Source organism: Nestor notabilis, unplaced genomic scaffold (genome assembly GCF_000696875.1).
Source record: "Nestor notabilis isolate BGI_N333 unplaced genomic scaffold, ASM69687v1 scaffold28296, whole genome shotgun sequence".
Taxonomy (NCBI): domain Eukaryota; kingdom Metazoa; phylum Chordata; class Aves; order Psittaciformes; family Psittacidae; genus Nestor; species Nestor notabilis.
Window position 1 is genome coordinate 1010 of NW_009934652.1, and position 20695 is coordinate 21704.

Here is a 20695-nt window from a genome sequence, read left to right on the forward strand (position 1 = left end):
AACAAAGGTGGCGGATCATGGGTCTGAACAGGGGATGTTTAAACAGAGCACAGTACTTGGGGACACCAGGATAGCTTCCCCTACCTGTGTCCCCACCAGACGCACCAGGAACAGTGCCACAACACACAGGGGATGGTAGCCTGCAGCAGGCTACTGGATGCCCACCTGCTGCTTTTGAGTTGTTCAGACCATCACTACTACTTACTTCAAAGACTGATAGTTTATATGAACCCTCAAGTTTTCTTAAAATGATATCAAAAAATGGTTTTGATCGGGTTTGATAGTTTTATTAAATATACTACATCAGTATCTTGTACTCCATAATCTTTTGATCACTCATACACCGACTTGCTTAAAAACGTATTTTATAGAAAAACATCTGCAAAGTTAACACTAAAAAAAATACATATTACACACCTCTGGACAATCTGCATGTTAGCAAAAGATTCCTTTTATTACCTGACCTGAACATGTGCTTAAACAAGTAACATACTCATGAAACAGGACAAACTCCTTGAATATGGCACACCTCAAACTACTCAGACTAAAGGAAAACCAGTGCAATCATGTTTAATTGCATCTAACAACAGAACAATAAAGCCTACTTTTTACTCCTTTGTTTTTATATTTTCTCCAAACTCATTCCATTTGTTCTGTTTCCACCGCAACAAAAACATCCAGTGATTATTCCTGAAGATCACTGTCCTTACATTGCATGAAGCAAACTTCATATCAGCTGATCTGTATTTACACTGAAGCATGCAAAGGGGGATACTGCAAGTATTTGCAATGCAAATCTGTTAAATACATTATAACTGAACAACAACGTGTCCCTTTAACACTGCAATTCTATAGCCTTTATCTGTGGTGGAAGTTTCCAGTGTATGAATTATAAAACAGCATACAATTCAGAAACAGAAACAAAGAATTTTGTGAATTGTTTGTATTTTCAACAAATCCTTCTGAGCTGTGTCTAGCGCCGGAACCAAAGCCAGCTATTGAGTAGCCAGAAAGCTACAGTTATTGAATACATGATCATTTCCCTCTTTGCACGCTCTTTGTTTTCTTCTTCCAGAAGTTGCAGGCGGCGATTAAGTTTGATTATCTAAAAATAAGGTTTTTAATAGTTCATTAAAAGTTGCCAGACTTTCTAGAAGCTTCTGAATAGTCATGTAAAATTAGTATCTCAGACAAATGGATTTTTAAACACTTGATAATTTGACTTTCTGTTTTCAATCACTAGTGATCAGATCTTGCTGTCCCCAATACGTAGGAACAGAAACAGAGTTGGACTCTCCAGATTCCCAGAACAACACAGGATATGCAAGGGCAGTCCAGAGGGATACAGAGAGGATTCCTCATTGTATCCATTATGGATACCTTTGCAGCCACACAGAAAACATGTTCCTCTGTTTTACCTCTACAGCTTTTTCTTAGTATTATCAACTAGTGCTTTACATACCTGTCGTCTTAAGGAAGCAGCATCTACAACTGTCATGTCATCTGGTGTTCCCTCAAACGTAGTATCAAAGTTGGAAAGACCATATCTATCAAATAAGGGAGACAGTTTAGCCATCTCATACATGCAAAGATTAGAAAGTACCAGATTTTATCAACATTCTAGTAGGTGTATTTTTTGGTGATGACAGAGAGAAAATGATGAAACTTTTTTCCCAGCTTTTACAGAATCATCTATTTCAATAGGATCCTAATCAAATAAAGCACAAACACACATGAATCAGGTTCTTGACTGAATCTAGGTATACTGCCCCCCTCATTTAAATAATTTTGAAGGTTCTCCATGCAGACAGACTTCTTGCTGTCACTTGGTCTCTCAAAAGACTTTTTCTAGTCATTTAACTGACTAACGAAACCTGATGTCGTGGTTTTGTCTGAGCTAAAATGCCACTGTTGCAAGAAACCTGGCAACAGATTAGAAATAATCAAATGAAGACTTGGAGAGAATTGGGTGTCTTATGCTCTGTACCTACTTAAATATCCCAGGTGGACACCTACTGAGATTAATGATCTCAGTCACATTAATCTTGGTGTTTTAGGCAGAGAACCTTGCAAATAAGGAGTCTAGTGCCAAGCCACTGCTTGCTGAACTTTGCATAGTTTGTTCCTAGAGCACCTCTCAGTTTTCTTAATGTAGAGATTCAGAGAAAGCATTATTCTAACCCCTAGGGCAAATTAATTAAATTCAGCACATTTATTATTGGTTGGGAAGTGGCAGAAAGTCTACGTAAAGTATGTGTTCAATCACCTAAACTGAACAAAATAATGTCACAGCTACCAAATTCACAACAAAATTCACCTAAAAGAATGTTTAGCATTTAGTGACAGTTATTGGTCAACTTCAACTAATGTGAATACAAGTAGAATTCCTGAAGCTTGCAGAATGCACTTAAGGGCAGATACTACTGTTACACTGCGTGTTCTTTCATCGCTTTCAGCAAACTTCTACGGAACACCCTCAGCTCAGGCAAGATTTCCCCCCCCGCAACAGACAAATTGTCAAAAGTTTCCCTGTATCGTTGTTCGTTAATATAGTTTCTAAATAACAATTGCTGCTTCTAGATGAGAGCTGCATTAGTCTGGACTTAGACAACGAGAACCTTGAGCAACACTGTATAAAAGACAGGAAGTTAATTATAGAATCATAGAATCAGCTAGGTTGGAAAAGACCTTTAGGATCATGAAGTCCAACCATTACCCCAGGACTGCCAAGACCACCTCTAAACCATGTCACTGAGGGCCTCATCTACTCAGTTTTTGAATGCTTCCAGGGATGGGGATTCCACCAATGCCCTGGGCAGCCTGTTCCAGTGCCTGATTACCCTCTCTGTGAAGAGATTTGATCTGTGTTTTTTTGGGCTGAAGGGTATACAGGGAGAGGGGAAACTTCTCCAGGTGGGATCAGGATAGAAACAGCTTTTAGTAAAGGATGAGTCAAATAACTAATTGTCTGTCAACAGAGTTGTAGCTGTTTTAAAAACACAGTATAGGAGAAAAAGAAAAAAAAAAGTTTTAGCAACTCCTTTTGTTAGAGAAATATTTCCTTAGTAAGACACTTGTTAATTTCTTATTCTAAGGAGACCTCAAATACACTTAATTATAATTTATGCTATTTATACTACTTGTAGTTCTTTCAGTTTGGGCAATATTAAAAAGAGCAAAACTGCTGGGGTTTGGTTATTTCCTCAGTGTTGTGAAGCTCACACTGCTAACTGAGCAAAGTTATTTTAAAATAAACCAAAGTTAATTATAATGAACATTTTTACTGGTAAAGAAAGTCTGCAGCTTTGCAAACAGACACAAATAAAGCAAGTTTTCCTTACTACCACAGCTCCTCCAAAAGCCAAAGATATTTCTGAGGAGGGTCTTTCTGTAGCCATTTTTTAATTTGCAGCAGATGGTAAAAAAATTGGAAAACTCCACCAGATCCAGGGTGTAGTTGTCCCTCTCCATCTCTTGGGAAAAGCAGAGAGGCTTATCATTCCAGTGAGATGAGCACACCTCCCTCCCAGGTCATATAAATTTAATATAAAGTCACTATGTGTCACTGCTGCTCTAGCAAATTCCAAACTATTCCAGGTATTACATTGAGAGGGTTGTCAGCAAGAAATCCCTTGAGATAATCTCTTGGACTGTTAGAAAACCTGAGTTTCTGAGTTAGAGAATTGCCTTCTTGAATCTAGTGTCTATTTAAGCACAAAAGTAATCTCCATTTCAATGGAGACACAGAAGTAGTGTATACTACTGATGTAATTTAAGAGCCTCCCATGACACATTACTTTGAATCAGAATTCTGCCCCACATTGTATCTAATAGACAAATGAGGTTTTTGCAGGTGACTTGCATGAGTAAGGAATAAAGGCCTGAAGAACGTGAAGTTAAGAGGGCAGACAGAAATAAGCATTGTTTTAAAATAAGGACACTAGAAACAGGGAAGCAGAAGTCTGAATCTAAATTAGTGGATCATGACTAACAAAAAATACTCTTTACCTGGTGTTGTCATGATGAGGATTAGAGGAAGTGGTAGCAGCTGACCCACCACGTAACACTGGCCTACGACAGGTTTTTGTAGATAGAAAGCACAAGACAGAAACAGGAAATGACAAACAGAGATAAGAGGTAAACCACACAGAACAAAGGAACATCAAAATTCTTCCACTTAGATTCTATGAAGTTTAAATACAATATATCTATTTATTTTGTTGTAAATTGCACTTTCTTTTTTCTCTGAAATTTAATCAACACTGAAGGTTTATGCAGCTAAGACATGCAGGCAAGTTTTTGATGACACCACTTCATTCATGGAAGACAAACTGTTGGAATAGAGGTTTGGGTGGAGGTTATCAACTTTATAAAATAACCCTGGGAAACTTCAGGTTAAACCTCACCCCCAAATCAAAACTCCATGCAACAACAATGAAAAATAACCCTGTGTCTACACATACTTATAAAAGTCTTTTTAATCATCCTCTCCTCCCTCTAGGGAAATGGGAGATTCGTCTTTTCTTTATTCACCCATGCTAGGTGTAACTCAGAAAACCTGGGCTAGTGTCCACGAAGAGGTGATTAAAAGCTTCAAGTAGACTGTATGAATATCCTTGTAAGTGTTGCTCTTTCAATTTATTTTCCTTTTCTTTCTAGGCAGAGAGGAAGACAGGGTAGAGCTTTTTATGTGGCTGAAACTATACAATATACATTAACTCTGCAGCAAGGAGTTACTGTGTTTACCAGCAGTACCTTCTATGGACAAAGGTACTGGACGAAGCTGGTACTATTTGTTTTCAGTACCTCTGGTAACGAGGCCTTAGTGTGCCACATCAATGCTGTGTAACAAACTGTTCGATAGACTGAAATCTTTTCTTTTTTCAGTTTCTTTCTTTTTCCCAAAGCCAATAAGCGGTACTTGTACCATGCATTTAACCCATGTATATTCCAGGCTATGAAATAAAAGACAAAATGAATCAAGGTAGGTAAAGATCTTTACAGCAGGTACGTGTAGGAGGAAGAGGCTTGGTGCTGAGGTGACTGGGAGAATGCTGTAGCCTGGCCTGAAAACGAGCAAAGAACCATACAAAAATATCACAACCCCTAGTTTCATTTACAAGGACTGGAATCTAGGAGCCTTAGTAAACTCTGCTATCTGATACAATACTTACTGGGACTGGGACCTACCCTAATCAGCACCAAAAATGCATGCCACAATGTTTTCTCCATCTTGTACATAAGATAAACCAGTATTATGTGTTTTACTGAACAGAAACACCCGTTCCCAATATGTACAATAAAAAGAATCTTTACCTAAATGCATGAGGTCTTGTAGAAAGTTATCAAAAAAGTATTCCTATTCTTTAATCAGAGAAATAATTCAGCTAGCCTCAAGTCATGTCTGACAGGTGCTAAAACTAAATACTTCGAGAAAAGAGTGAGAAATTCAGCAAACAGCAGCTATGGAAAAGGTCACAGAATTTCTCTGCAAACAGAAGTCACCTGTAATTGGTGGATATGTTAATGCCAGCTTGTCAGTATCCACCAGGTACCTCCCACACCACTGACATAGGACAATATTTGTGTAATTGGAACAATAAGCCTCAAATGCTCTTTAAACTCTTGGCCTCTGTGGTATTTTGTGGCAAAGTTTCACAGCACTTGTAGAACTAATCAATACTTATTCACACTACCCTTCCCAAGGAAAGCCACAGGTTTGAAGGTAGCCGAAGGCTACAACAAGGAACAAAACTAGAGCACTCTGGATCTGTGCAAATCAGGAACTTTAAAGTCTTTAAATTAAAGACTTTATAATTAAAGACAAGTCTGTAATCCCACTTCCCAACACAGCCAGGCTGTTAAGAAGCTGCACCTGATTTCTTGCTTTTCTTTGCAGTTAACATTTTATTTCTTTACAATTAGACCCAAAAGGATCACCAGAATATTCTCCTGCGTCTCCCACATTTTTTACTTCCTTGGTTTTATATATCAACAACAACAAAAATCATTCTGTAGATCACAGTGGCCTCATAACTGAGATCAGCAGATATACAGAATGCATAAGTATAATATAGTCAAGATACTAAATACATGGCCTTCTTTTTTAATAGGGAGTAAGAGTATATTAAAACTTCGAATTTTTGGCTACTTCTTTCAAATTTCATTCTAAACATTAAGGCGTGATCAGAAGAAGCCATAACTCCAGAGCCATGTATACTCAACACATAACTATTTCACTGCAAATACAGCAGCAGCCTGTAACATGAGGGGAATGCACAGTAATACAACTTAATAATGGTGGGAAAACAGGCAATGAGGCAATAACCAAATAAATATTGTATGTCTTCCACTGCTTAGAGTGGAGCATGCAGTGGAAATACCACAGTAATGATGCAATCATGAACACATGGTCTGGGAGGAAAACAACAAGGGATGGACAATCTAAGTATCTGCATCCAACTTCCATCAGTTCTGTGCATAACAGAGGAGTTAGACCAACGTATTCTCTTTGTTCAGTGGAGGTAGCAGCTATGTTCACCTATCACTGTACTTTAAAACCCCTCTGGAAATCTCAGAGGCTGTAAGAATGAGCACTAGGGCTTTACAGACATGTTCTGGACATGAACTGGGTAAGAAGCTCAGGTTCTGAAGTACAGAAAAGATTGGTACATTGAAGAATCAGAGACTGGATGAAACTGCTTTTCTTGCTTCTCTTAGCGCTTTATGCCTTTACTTCAAAACAGCAATGGGCTACTGTTTTTCCCAGGCTCCTACACATTCGCAGACCATTTCATTTTAGTTTTGAACTATATTACACCCATTCCCAAGTCATGTGTAGCCCTCTTCGATGGTCTTAACTGACATCCTATTTTATTTCTACCATAAAAAATATCATTAACTTGCTCAGGATAAAAAGTGATACCATAACAGCTCAGGATATGATTATGTGGGTGGTTTGACACTTAAGAAGGACAGTGGCTTTTTAGAAAGGACTATCCCAAAGAAAGGCAATAGAAATAAATACCTGTACTTTTTTCTCCTAAATAAAAAGGTATTGATCCAAAAGATGAAGAATAGTTCGGATAAAGTACAGATTTCAACACAACCCTATGCAGATATGAAACTACCTTTCCTCCTGTATTTAAGACATCACTAAAATCCCCTTAACTGCATTTTTTGGTGGGTGTGTGTTTGGTTTGGGTGTTTGCTTGGTTTAGGTTTTATTTGTAGTTTTGTTGTTTGGGATTTTTTTTTCTTTGTTTTGGTTTTGTTGCTTGGAGCATGAAAGATCAGTCTTTAAAAGACTGACACTAGGTACTGGCCCTCCAGTCATTTGACAGAAACTGAAAGAGAAAAATGGTTAGAACTGGAAAACAAAACTGACCTATTGCCCTTGTCCAAGCTGAAGGAAATGCAAGAGTAAACAGACAGTATAAATAGTGATCATTAAATTGTTGCCCATTTAAATAGCCTACTATACAAGCAGTGCCAGCTAAGCTAGGCATAATTCATTATCTGCAGCAGTACAATCAGCACCTTCCATTAGCAGGTTTAGTAGATTGGAAAATATTTTGTAAAAAACAGAACAAAAAAGCAAGCCATGAAACAAGTTAAAAACATTTCCAGTGAGTAACACAGTCAGATCTTGTTCATTTCAAAAGAGCTCTTCTAGTATTAAGCATAAAATGTTTAAATAAGGTTTTGAGATAGAAAGCACATTACACAGAGCAAAAGAACAGAGTGCAGGTTTGGAGCAATTTAAAATGAACACTATTTTGCAACCATGCAAGTGGATCATCCAAATTTCACATTCCTAAGCCAGCTGTAGAAAAGTGGCGGGTATCCAAACACCCAACCACAAAGAATACACTTTCACCTTATTGAAAACTTTATTATTTTGGCATCTATTTGTTCACAGGTGACTTGGAATAGGTTTCCTGGTTCTTCCAAGAAGGTCAGCAAGAACATTCCAAGAATTAACCCAAACCAGGAAAAGTAATGCTCGTTTTGAATGATTCAGAACCCTAGAAATTTTCTGATAATTGAAGTAAGTTGAAAGTGTATGCATGCATATGTGTATGTTTTCCAAAATCCAAGAAAACATGGGGAAGATCATGCCTAATGGAAGCCAGGAATAAAACCTGTTAGCTTCAGCTGCAGACTGGGGGAAGGGTTAGAATTTCAGTCTCTATGTTAACAAGGACTCTTGGCACAGTATTCATAAGTGCTATTATTCACACACAGTAGAATTCCTCCTTATCTGGGACCTTTAATTTTGTAAAGCAAAGCAAACTTGTAATTCTATCTAATTTTTAATACTGACAAAGAAAAAAGGTATTACTGTTCAACTGCTGACAAGCACCAAAAGTTTTTTTAAGTCCCAGTTTAAGAACATAAAGGCCAGTAACACTGGAGTTCTATACAAAATGTTAATGCAGGCATTTATATACTGTCAGGTCAGCAAACATGGTGAGCTACAGGAGGTGCTAGTTTGGAAAGTAACTGCAAACATACAGACATTCACAATAAGATTGGCTTGATAGTCACGTTTTATTACGAAACAACTAGAAAGCAAATCACTTAACTTCACACTACTAGCTATGAGGAGTGCTACTGGGATATTAGCAACCAGAGGCAGATGGCACATTTCAAAAGAACTTCCTAGCACAGGCCACTCTGATGGACTGCATGAGGAATGCACTGTTCCTCACAGTGTTCTTGCCAATTATCTCCTCTAATTCAATGTCTTGGCAAGCTGCAGAGGTCTCAGCTAGCCCTATGCTAGAGGCTGTGTGCCATTTTTACCTGACCCTCTGTGCTAGCATAGTATTGAAATGAAAATTGCTTTTGGTAAATTAATCTTGCCACTGTTAGTCTTTATAGATGTTTCTATGTTGTTAAATGTACCATTCTTGTAATATTTCCAAGTGGCTAAACAGTCCAAGTGGGCAAAACTCCACTGAAGAGAACAGAAATATTACACAGTGACTGCCATGAGTCTTGTTTTGGCTCATTACCTCACATTAGCTTACCCATAAAACCAGAGGCAGCATTAGAGGAGCAAACAGCTTCTCAGTATACATTGCCTTTCTTGCTCTCAGCATCCAGCAAAGCGGTCACCATCAGTTGTACATCAACCAGATATAACTATTCCCGGTATAAACTGAAACAGCCTAAAGTCTTGACACATTATCAAGGGCAGAGTCTACAATGCCTTGCATAATATTCTACCCTGTTTCTGCACATTAGTTTTAATGCTTTATGACAACATCAACCCAATCTTACTGATTTGCACCATTGCTCACCAACAGAAAAGCAGGCTAACTAATTTGCAGGGTTAGGCTCAAATATTAATTGCAGAAAATAGTGACAATCTGGGAACAGCAAAATTGCTTGCAGTCACAGACTAACACTTCCTATTTTGATTTTGATTTGGAAGAAAACCAAAACAATGCTATATTTGACTGAAACAGAAGCATTTTGAAATGTGAATTTTGGACAATTAAATTGCTTATGAATAGTGGAAGCAAAGGAAAACAAAACCAAATAATTTCATCCCATTATTTTGTAAACAGAAACCAAACTCCACTAAAAAGGAGAAAAGAAAAAAAAAAAAAAGCAGCAAAAGCTGGCAGAACCAGTGACAGCCAATCACCTGCGGTTTTCATCCAGCACATCCAAGACCTGCTGGTAAGCCCTACGAGTGGAAGACTGGATAAACGACAAAATGCCACGAGCAGAGTAAAGATTAGTTCCATCTTCAGGTAACATATTGGGAGGACAGATACGAGCCTGTTGCAGTGATGGTGTCACACTGTTCATACAAGCATAGTAAATGAAGAGAGAAACACTATAGTCAGATTTTAAATTAAAAAAAGCTTTTCAGATAGACCCCATTCCAAAATGCTTATTGCTTGCTTTTGGTTTACCCTTCTCCCACCACAATAAGGCAACACTCCCAAATACTAGTAGCGTTGGGATCATGAGCTACATTCATATATATTCTTCAGAAACAAACACAAGTAATATTCCAAGGACACAGTTTTTATTTGATATAGAAGTTAGTTTTAGAAACTCCTTGTTCAACTAAATCTGTACCTGTTGAAGTCAGTATTCAAGTCCTCACTGATATCGGAGAGAAAAGTGTTTTACAAGCAGTGGCATTTGAAAATAAATCTTACACATCATCTCTTTTCAAAACACAAGCCTTTTCCAATAAGGAGTATCTCACACAGCCTCTTCAATAAAAATTTTGAGTCAAGAGGCGACTACAGGTCAAGGTAGTATTTTGTTTTGCCCTCTGATTTGCATGTGAACAAAGTTTAAAGGCAATTGCAAGAAATTCCAAAGCAAGCACAGAATTCATATCCCTGTGACAACAAGTTACATGATGTGGCTTTTTGACTATGATGCAAAAGTAATAGTTAAAATACACAGGATTGAAATTCAAACATGACCACTTGGATTACACAAACCTCATCTCTGTCAGACATAAATTAGTTTTGATAAACTGCTTTTGATTTGCTTCGGTTTCTTCACATTCAACCTGACTTTATCCACATTTTCCTTCACACATCAAAATTTCTAATATATTTTATTCCAAGAATAACATTCATAATTCAACACATTTCCTTGCCACTTGTGGTTTGCCCCAGCAGTTTTTTGATTTAGAATGCCAATCTTTCCACTTTTGGCATATTAAAGAAATTAAGCAAAGCATTAGTGGCCACGTGCTTGAAAGGTGGTTTGATATCTGGATAATCTCTGGATAGGTCATGATTCTATGGATACTCTTTATTTTGAAGAGAGTTGCTCTGCAACTGGCTGGCACCAAGATATAAAATAGAGTAAGAAAGAAAATTCAATTGAAAAAGGCAAATTCAAAGCATGTTATGTCACCCACACCAGAGTTCAGCCATCCCATGCTTCAGGAGACATCCAAAGACAGCAGTGGCTGGTGCTTGACTGATACTAGTGATTATTTATTACCTAAACTGCAAATATCTTTTCACGCTGCTGTAGAATACACTTGGACAACAGAAAGTTGAGAATTTGTACTCCTTTGTGGATTTTCTGGCTTGAGGCAAATGAGGGTAGAGTTGAAGGCTTGAACTCACAGTACGTTTTACATTAAAAGTAATTTTTCCTATTCATCACTCCAGAGATCTACAGAATAGGCTGAACGACAGCTGAAAAAAGCTTAACAAACAGTATTTAGACATACTGCAAATTAGAAGACATTGTGGAATTCCTGTTGTCCAGAATGGCATCACTGTAAATCCCACAGTAATGTTGTTTGCATACCAAGTTTTCTCTAGGTACTGAAAAAAATCCCCCACAACTATTTAACTAAAACTGCACAAAATTGTCTAGAAGAAAGGTAGAGTTACATGTTGAATTCAATGATCTCAAAGGTCCTTTCCAATGTAAATGATTCTATGTGCTGATTAAATGGAAACTGGATTATAGGGAAAATTCAAGGCAGACTTCAGAACTGTATAATTCCTAACACCGTGGTCTAGTCCGTGGACTAGTTTATGCTATTGTTTACAGGTGGCTTGTAAGAAAAGGCAGTTTCAAGAGTTTACTTAATTTTAAGATATTATTTTATTCTTACTTAAGAGAATATTTAGTTTGTTAAATGATTTAATTATTTAAAAGATTAAAAGCTATTTGCTCCTGAATATGAGCTAAACTGTACAGCTACATGAAATTACTTTCATCTTCTCCATAATTGCTAATTTTTACATCCTTCCAAACATGCATAGTTTGAGAGAGGCCTCTCTCTTCTTTTCTGTTCGAAAGTAAGAATAATTCTATGAAGGTCTCAAATGTCACAATTAAGGAATATAGGGGGTGAAAAAAAAATCAACTACAAGGAAAATCCTCTAACATTTAGTATGACTGCTTATCATTAGACCTTGTGGCTATCCCCCTTCTCTCTTCTGTTTCTAGTTAGTTCTGGTCTTACTCCTAGGTATATTTTTGTTTCAAACTTCTGAAAAAGTTGTTCTTATATACAGGTCCAGACACTTATTTTAACACTCCCTGGTTACAAACACCAGTCAACTCCAGAGTTTAGAACCCAAACATGGAATTACAGAAATTAGTAAGGAAGAGCACAGTAACATTCTACTAAATATTTTTAGCCTAGCAGTAATCTCCCCTAAACCTTCTCAAAGCATGTGTAATGTAAACAGGGTTTATTTTAGATATTTCTCTGACTTACAGTTCTGGAAGTATTAAATGAGAGGGTAAACAGATTTAACTGATTAAGGTTACTTCAAATTCAACCACACAGACTGTATTCTTGTTAGAGGGGCACACCATCACCTTTTCCCCCACAGCTTGCATGAAGAACAGAATTTCTCAAACTGTGAAATTAAACACTCTAGAGAGAGATGTGTTTTCCTGAGGGAAAGGCTGGAGCAGAAAAAAATTCAATGCCATCTTCTTTTCCATGCACTCTTAGTGGTTTGTTGACTTCCAATGCACAAGTGGAATCCTTGCATTCACCATTGGCTGGCAATGGCCACCAAAAAACTTTGTTTCTCCAGCTATTCAAAAACACCCAAAGAATCAAACAAACTCAAAGAAAAATGAAATTTCAAAATAGCTTGAAATCCAGTTCTTAGTTAAAGTTACCCCTTTCACTTGCTGTCAGGCATTTTTCCCTATGTTCTTTACACAGGACAACTATTTGGCCAAGTTTGAGAAACCCTGAAGCAAAATTAGAAACCACACATTCAGTGTAGCAAAGGCTGTTTCAAATGTTATATTCTAAACTAGATACTTAGTCAGAAGATTAGTATTGCACAGAGCAACATAATTAAACACATTCTTGATTTTCATATACTAAGTAACATTTAGGTTTACCTGCACTCCTTAGTTGAAAGAAGTGACTGGAACTGTGGCATTTTATTTCTTGAGACAGTATCTGATCTGTGCCACCTTGAATAATAATTGTAATCTCTTAAGTAAGTATACTTATAAGTAGAGGGATTGTTATTTAGAGAGCTGTCATTACTGCTACACAGCTACATAGTTATGGTAAAGCAGGTGCCTACTTGTTAGTCTCAAGTTTTTTACAAGCATTTGAGAATTACCATCTTTGGTGAAACTCAACTTCCAAAAAATTCCCAGATCTGTCTCTGCATGCAATTGGATGACAAGGAGAGAAAGAAATCAGAAAAGAAACAACTGTACCATGTAAGGAACACTGTGATAGGGAGCCTAGCAGCAAACTTTTTTGCTTCAATCTGACAAATTAATTCCAGAACATTTTATTGTCACTTTGTAGGTCACGCACTGGAATGTGCACAGTGTATCTGAACATTCTGACCAAGGAGGACAACAGTGTCCTTGATTAAAACTTCAGTTTAGAAAAAAACTCATATTTAGAAAAAAAAAAGTTTTTAAAAGCCAGTGCCTCCATGTACCTTTTCAATGGAGTCCTCATCATGGCATCCAAGTAGACTGTCATGTCTATCAGGAAATTGAATCAAGGAGGTATGAGAGATACAAGCATTGAAAAAAAAAGAAAACCAGCCCAATAAACCAAAAGGTGTTTTCTTTCATAGGAATTAAATATTTCAAGTAAAATGCGGACTCTCCTATTTGAAGATGTGAACCAGACACCAACAAGCAGAGGAATAAGAAGCTGATCTTTGTCAAAGACATGATATGAACTTTTAAGTCAAGCCAGTTTTGACGAAGCAGCAATGTATCATGACAGTAATTAGAGCAAAGATTATTTCTTTCAGCCAACAACATTGGAAGTAAAAACTTTACAAGCAGATGGTTTCTTGTGGTTTTCTACCACTGGAAAAAAACAGTGCTTCTAGATGACAAAGAAATTTCAGTGTGATCTAAGTAAGGTAACAAGTGTAGAATTACACTTCCTGTGGTGTAAAGAATACATCCGTAGTAGGACTGAGCTACTTAAATGGTCTAATTTGTCAACACGAAAGCTAAACTTAGAAGACATGCACCACATTTACTATGAATCTCTAACAGAGGTAGTAGTCTATGAACTAGGTGATACCTGGTACCATCAGCAACATAATTTTCATTAAGCAGGTTGGTTTTCTTTTTTGCCTATTTTGAGCCATACAGTAACATTTCTGCATAGGTAGCTTCTCTAAGTAGCTACCACAGTGAAGGGAGAATGCCTCCTTACCAATGTTGTTTGTAGAATCACTACTGGTCTTAGTTACTTGAAACTTGCAGGTTTGGTGGTTTGGGGTTTTTTTTGCAGTTTACAGCGTATGTCCTGTGGCCCAAATTGTGAGGAAACAAGAGCCAAGAGGTATCTTTTCCATCAAGTACAAAAGGCTGCATTTGTGTGAGCCATATAAGTTCCACTGTGAACTCTGTGCTTTTTGTAATCTGAATTCACAGAATGTTCTCGTGAGAGTCAGCCAGGTACATAGTCACATTCTTCACTTGGAGACTAACAAAACCTGAGTGAGGGAGAAATGCCAGACTTGGCATCACTGACAGTGCCACAGCATGTTCAAAGTGATTTCTTTTTTTGGATCATACTGGTTCAGAAGGTCAGAAGCAGCCATGACGACAGAAGAAGAAGAAGCAATTTCTATGAACCTCAATGATTTTGAAGCAGATGGTCTACACATTAGGCACAGCACATCTTCTGTCGTAAGAAAAGCACTTGGGAGGCCAAGAGATAAATGAAGTTCTGCTAAAATACATTATCTGCAGGTCAGCAAGTGAATGCTGCATTGAAGATTGTTAGCTTCTTCCACATGGGCAGTAGAGAGTGCAGATACAACAGTCTCAGTACTAACTAGTTGTTATTTTTCATACAAACAAAAGAGAAAAGAACCTGGATCAATCTAAAGCTTATATAATTTTCTTAAAAGACACTGATAATGGAAACTGCTTGGCATCAGAAGTTCGATTTTTATTTGACAGACCATGCAGGCACTAGTATGGATGTCAAGAGAAGAAAACTAATCTCCAGATCTGTCATAATTCCCTGGCTTTTGTACATGATAAACTGAGTCACAGATCACACCCTTTTCAAAGGATTCTGGGTGTGCATTGTATTGCTAAGCCTCTGAAAGACTGCTAGTAGGTTCATAAACTGGGACAGCAAATAATATTCAGACCATTTAAAAACAGTAACTCTATATATAGCTACTGAGCAACAGGAAAGCACACAGGTGAGTTTAATAGATTTAGGATTTTGAGATTCAAGAGGTCCAAACATATGTGAGAAATCTGACAGCAACTGGATACATCCAATCAGAGCTGATCTTGACAGTTTCTCAGATGTCTGACTAGGCAGACACAGCCCATGACTTTCACAATACTAAACTAACCTGGGAAGCAAGGATAATGGAATTCCAAAAAAAACAATTCATATACCATCTGTTTTTCCTTCAAATGCAATACATGAAAGAGTGGCAAAGCAGAGCTGGTAATATGGAAGGGGTAACCTTTTTCACAAGCAGCTTCCATCATGTGAAGACCATCTATTTCAGTACACACCATGTGCAAACTACCAGACAGGCAAGTTACGGCCATTCCTACAGTGAAATTCTAGTTTGTCCAGTCTAACAGGACATGACTGGATGACCACAGGATAACACAGGGAACTTGGGCACTTAGTAAGCTGATAAAACATCTGAAGACAGAGTTGATCAGGAGCCTAAAGATAGGAATCTAGTTTTGCCAGGTCAGCAAATAGATATGAGTCAGCAGACTAGAGTACTTAGACAAGTGTAATCTGTAAGCTTTTATGAAATACAAGTGTCTGATTAAGTAAGAAAAGGAAGATATGCAACAATATTTCCATGAAGAACTGGAGGATAAGAAGGAGAATTATAACATGTCTGGAACATGTACAGAGTTCATGTACAGAGATCGGAGTATATCTATCAGTTTTAGACTAACAAGTAGACGAATATGAAGTACATATAGTACCTCCTGGTGCTCCTGCTGTAAATAGAAAACACATTTCTGGGGCATAATTCTATTTTAAACTAAAAATAGGTAGACCCTAAGTAGGCCAGGCACTTATTATCCTCTAGTTACTGAAAATGAAGTTTATAGTGACTTAACGGTAGTGTTATACAGTCTATACAGTCTACATTGGGACAGATGAATCCCACCTTTTAGATTTTAAATTTAAGATACTTTCAACAAGGGAAAGTATTCTTTATAGTAGATGTATTAAAATTCATAGATAAAAGATTTCTAAGTGTTGCATTGCAAAAACAGTTATTGCCAGATGGAAAGATGCTGTCACTCAGAATAAACTGTGAATAATCCAGGATTATCATAATAAAAATCTAACAAAAAAACTGTATAGATCTTCCTGACTGCAGAAAGCATCATAAGAATTGCTACCTCAGACAGTAACATTAGATGAAGTTTCCAATTCTAAATTCTACTTGACATTTCGGTCTCAAAAATATATATACTCACAGATTCTAATACATTAAGTACACAGAATAAGTAATTTTTATTTGGTGTCAAATATTTATGAAGAAATACACATATTCCTTCTTCTATGAAGGAAATCTTACAATATGAACAATGGGAGAACCAGGAACATTTTGATGCACAAAGAACTCAAATTCCTGAGTATTTGGGGGAATGGACAGGGAAATATACTAGCTCAGAAACTGAAAAATCTCTTGAAGTAACAATTCACAATAACTGGTAAAACCAGCTGTGAGCCCACAAACACTCCCAGCCATCCACTGCAAGAAAATATTTCACATATGAGTCACCTCACTAAACAAAAAGCATAAAAATTAAGAAAAATTATGAAAAATGCTGGCCTTCTGATTTTTAAAATTATGCACTTGCCACAACATACAAAATATTAGTTGGAAAAAAACCCCAAATAACAAGGAGATAAGGAGCAATGATAATATGCAATAAACCTGCAGCTGTGCCCCTGCACCCTGTTGCTCTACTTACATGGAATCATTTCGGGCCAGCTGGCCATTCTGTCGAGTGGCGTTTTCGCTCATGGAACGTTCTCTCTTCAGTCTTCCCACTGCGCGGATCTGCGTAAAAGGGGAGAAAGGAGAAGATAAAAGACAGGGAATTCCAGAAGGCACCTAATAATTTGCACTGAAGATTTGTAAGTTAGATCTGCCCGCAGATACAAAGGCATGTTTTCATGTTTCACACTGATTAGGAGGAAAACAATGGTGACAGGATCTGATGCTGTTAACACATAAAGCCAACATCCAAACTTGTTGCAATCCTGTTGTTATCTATCCATGTGATCTGGTGACAAAAGTACGAACAAACAAAATTTTTATTATTATGGTTAATATTACTTCCTATCACCAGAGAGAAATCTATCTCTACTGTATGAGTCTATAGAATATGTAGCTTCCTAAATATTTTTCAGTTCTTAAGATGTCAGTTACCATCATCCACCTAGATGCTAGTGTTATACCATTCTTTGAAGTAATTTTTCAGAGTTTTGTTAAAACTCACTAACTCTATGGTGTCATCTGGTCATGAATCCAAAGGTTAATTATACATGTTAAAAGCATCTTGTTTTCTGATAACCTGCAAATAAAGAGAAATCTGCAGCTTTCTCTTCAATCAAAAAGATTTTTTCTTTTTGTAGAAGTATTTTAAGTAGTTCTAATTATGAACTTCTAAGTCCTCTGTAAGCTTACTGAGCATGGCAACCCCTAGCCATCTGCCAGTTAAATATGGAACTTCAGAATCACAATCAGAACTACTACAGTGCTAATAAAAATATTTTTTATATTTTCCTAACTTATGTTAGCAGAAAGGACATCTGCAACACAGTAAAGAAATCATTGGTCATTTCACTTCCTTTAGTAGAATCCTTCTCAAGTAAACAAAAAAGGCAAAATAAGTACTAGCCTCTTCATTTTGAGGTGTCTGCTGTAGAGGTTTCTCTAGGTCCAAAAAATCTAGCGGTCGATCACTAAGGGAAATAACACGGGGAGGAGTTTTCAATGCCAGGGGTTTGAATGGAGTAGACTGAAGAAGGTCAAGGTCTGGTGGTCTGGAAAATGGAATGTCTTCACTATTACCTGCAAGAACATTAGTCATCAGCATATAGCAAGCTGTTCTGAGGCATGAGGGCTAATGCTACAGTTCAAAAAGGTATCACAACAGTTACTTCCCTTGATTATGCTAAATAATTAAGCATACCTTTCTTTAACAGGGCTTGTATGTTAAAAACTATGGTTAAGGTCTCAAAGACCATATTAACTGGCACTTATTTGAGCAGTTTCTCCAAGAACAGTGATTCTGAATAATTCTGAGCAACATCAGTTGTTATCACAAGTGAGGGCACTTTTGATCTCAAGACATACTACTACTATTAATAGCGTATTTGGTTAGAAACGTGGTGACTGGGGATGTGAAGATGTCACCCTTTCAAAGCATAAAATATATACATTTCACACATTTCACAAATTATAAGGCCTTCAGTAGTTCCAGATCTGTCACTTTAAATCCCATGACCATAAATCCTAAAGAAATATTAATAGTCCCCCAAGTAAGAAACAGATCCTTAACATAATTAGCGATCTCATTATAATCAAACACATTTTTTACAGTTAATATGTACACCCCAGAACTTCTCATAGTTACTTTAGCTTATAGTAAATTAAGGAACATCAGCTGTAAACCAATAAACTTTTTTTTCCTGCAGTTAGATAAAACGTCAGCAATTAAACTTCCTGTTCATATTTTGTTAACTGCCTCCACTTCAAGCTATACCAAACCTATTCATGAAACATTTTCAGGGTTTAAGAAACTTCCTAAGTCAAAGTTGATGAGCAATAAATGTTCGAAAACCACAAAGCAGTTTACAGGTTTTTATTTTAAAAATGTATCTATAAATATTTTTGTCCATTAGAAATTTGGGAAACTAATTTAAATTTTCACCTATTGTTCTTCTCTTGAGATGCAGACATACCTGCCACTACAATCCGCTCTGGAACCTGCATAGTTACACTGGCATTTGGAAATCCTTCCTGGGCGCCCTTTTCAAGGTCAGCATTTTGAGGAGCTACTTTGAGTTTTTCTGGGACCCTCATGCGCTGACTGATTCCTTCGGTGTATTCCATTTCATACTGAAGGCGATTAATTTCTGCCATCTCGGCAGCTGGAGATGGGAATGCAGCCCCACTCATTCTGGCAAAAAGAAAACCAAAAGCTGTAATAGCAATACAGGAAACCAGCAGAAAGTATGCAAAGGAAACTCTTTGTTCCAATTACTGTGCAAGTGGTAGATGATCATAAATAAACAGGCTTATTTTGAGAAACAAGTTATATGGTAAATTTTATAGGAAGTGCAGTCAGAAGGAGTTGAGAAGTGAGGGCAATGACAGAAGAACAAAGCGATGCTGTAGGCAATGCTTAAAGCTGCACTGAGGGTCCTCATACCGAGCTGTGACAAAACAACCCATAGAAATTCTGCATGGAATGTACTACGCCTGCACTGGCTGGCAAAAAAAGAAACACAAACCAACAAACCAAAAGAATTGGTAGGATTGGTATTTACACAGATCCAGCGTACTAGGAATTGAGAAAATGGATGAAGTCTTGCAAAACTACGTGTTGAAATAGGGGAAGAAAATAAAACACTTGGCTTGGGCAGCAGCCTCCTGCTCAATGCCAGTCACCCAGATCTCACTCTATCTTAACATGGACAACGTTCCTTATCAACAGCCTGTCACATCAGCTGAAAACCTAGCATATTCGAAACCCGTTCCCAATCACAAGCAACTTTGTAAACTTCTCAATTCTGAATTTTTCTGTAATTTAGTATCTTACTTTTGCAGAACAGATACAAGATGTTCAGAGAAAGAACAAGACTTTATTTAAATTTAGAAGGGTTTGTCAATACTTTATATATACATTTTCCTAGAAAAATAAGGGCATTTCATATGAAGCAGCAGGGGAATTTCCTAGGAACTGGGCTGTGAGAAACCCTAACAAGGCAAGACCAAGATAACTGGGTTTTTTAAGGTCAGGTTTAAGGTTGAGAGAAATCCTAGAGCTACACTTGGAAGAGGGCTGGAAAGAAGCTGCTGATGGAAACTGTGGGCTGGAAAGGGAACTTGGGTAGCTGGGAGTTGTTCACCTGGGCAGTGGCTAGAGGGCCTACCTGATGGCTCAGACTGAGATTATGGTTATGAGCTCAGTTCAGAGAGGGACATCCTGGAGCTGCAGATGGAGCAGGGCTAGAAAGGGGCTCCCAGCAGAAACTGTGAGCTGCAAGGAATACATGGTTGTGAGAAACTTTTCATCCAGGCAATGGCTGAGGGGCCTTGTCAACAGCTTAGACTGAGATAATGGTTATTTTTAGGGTTAGGATTGAGAAAAATATGTATTTCTATACATACATACATAGGTACACACATAATATGTAAATATAGTTTACTCTAGCAAGAAATCTTCTAGTGCTTGAAGTAGTTCCCTAAAATGAAGTAATCTATCCTGGCAAAAAGGCAGGTTTTGCCATGATAATTGTAGCTACATTCTTTTACTGGTTTTGGCAGCAAGGCCACGTCTGCTGATGCGTGTGTGTTTTTATATGCTGAACATGCAGAACTTGACAAAATGCCTCGGTGCAGACCATTATCTGGCAGGTGAGACAGACCACAAGCTGTTCCTCCCACCATCACACAGAAGCAATACTTTCCACGTTTAT

General features: G+C 37.5%; 1 protein-coding gene across 9 annotated transcripts; it reads right to left on the reverse strand.

Moving 5' to 3' along the window:
* Positions 1 to 283: 283 nt before the first annotated feature.
* MFF (mitochondrial fission factor) lies at positions 284 to 19172 on the reverse strand. 9 transcript variants are annotated; one of them, XM_010017457.1, is made up of 8 exons: positions 18956 to 19172; positions 17890 to 18062; positions 16957 to 17045; positions 12880 to 12954; positions 9659 to 9817; positions 4009 to 4071; positions 1463 to 1547; positions 284 to 1105 (listed from the first exon to the last, which is right to left on the reverse strand). In XM_010017457.1, exons 1-8 carry the CDS (start codon positions 19170 to 19172, stop codon positions 974 to 976), a joined length of 993 nt encoding a protein of 330 aa, XP_010015759.1. In that variant the 3' UTR covers positions 284 to 973. The 9 variants fall into 9 exon arrangements, with proteins under 9 accessions (XP_010015759.1, XP_010015762.1, XP_010015760.1 ...); XM_010017460.1 differs by lacking the exon at positions 12880 to 12954 and adding an exon at positions 7388 to 7405 and having other exon boundaries at positions 18956 to 19168; XM_010017458.1 differs by lacking the exon at positions 12880 to 12954.
* Between the last annotated feature and the right edge of the window lie 1523 nt (positions 19173 to 20695).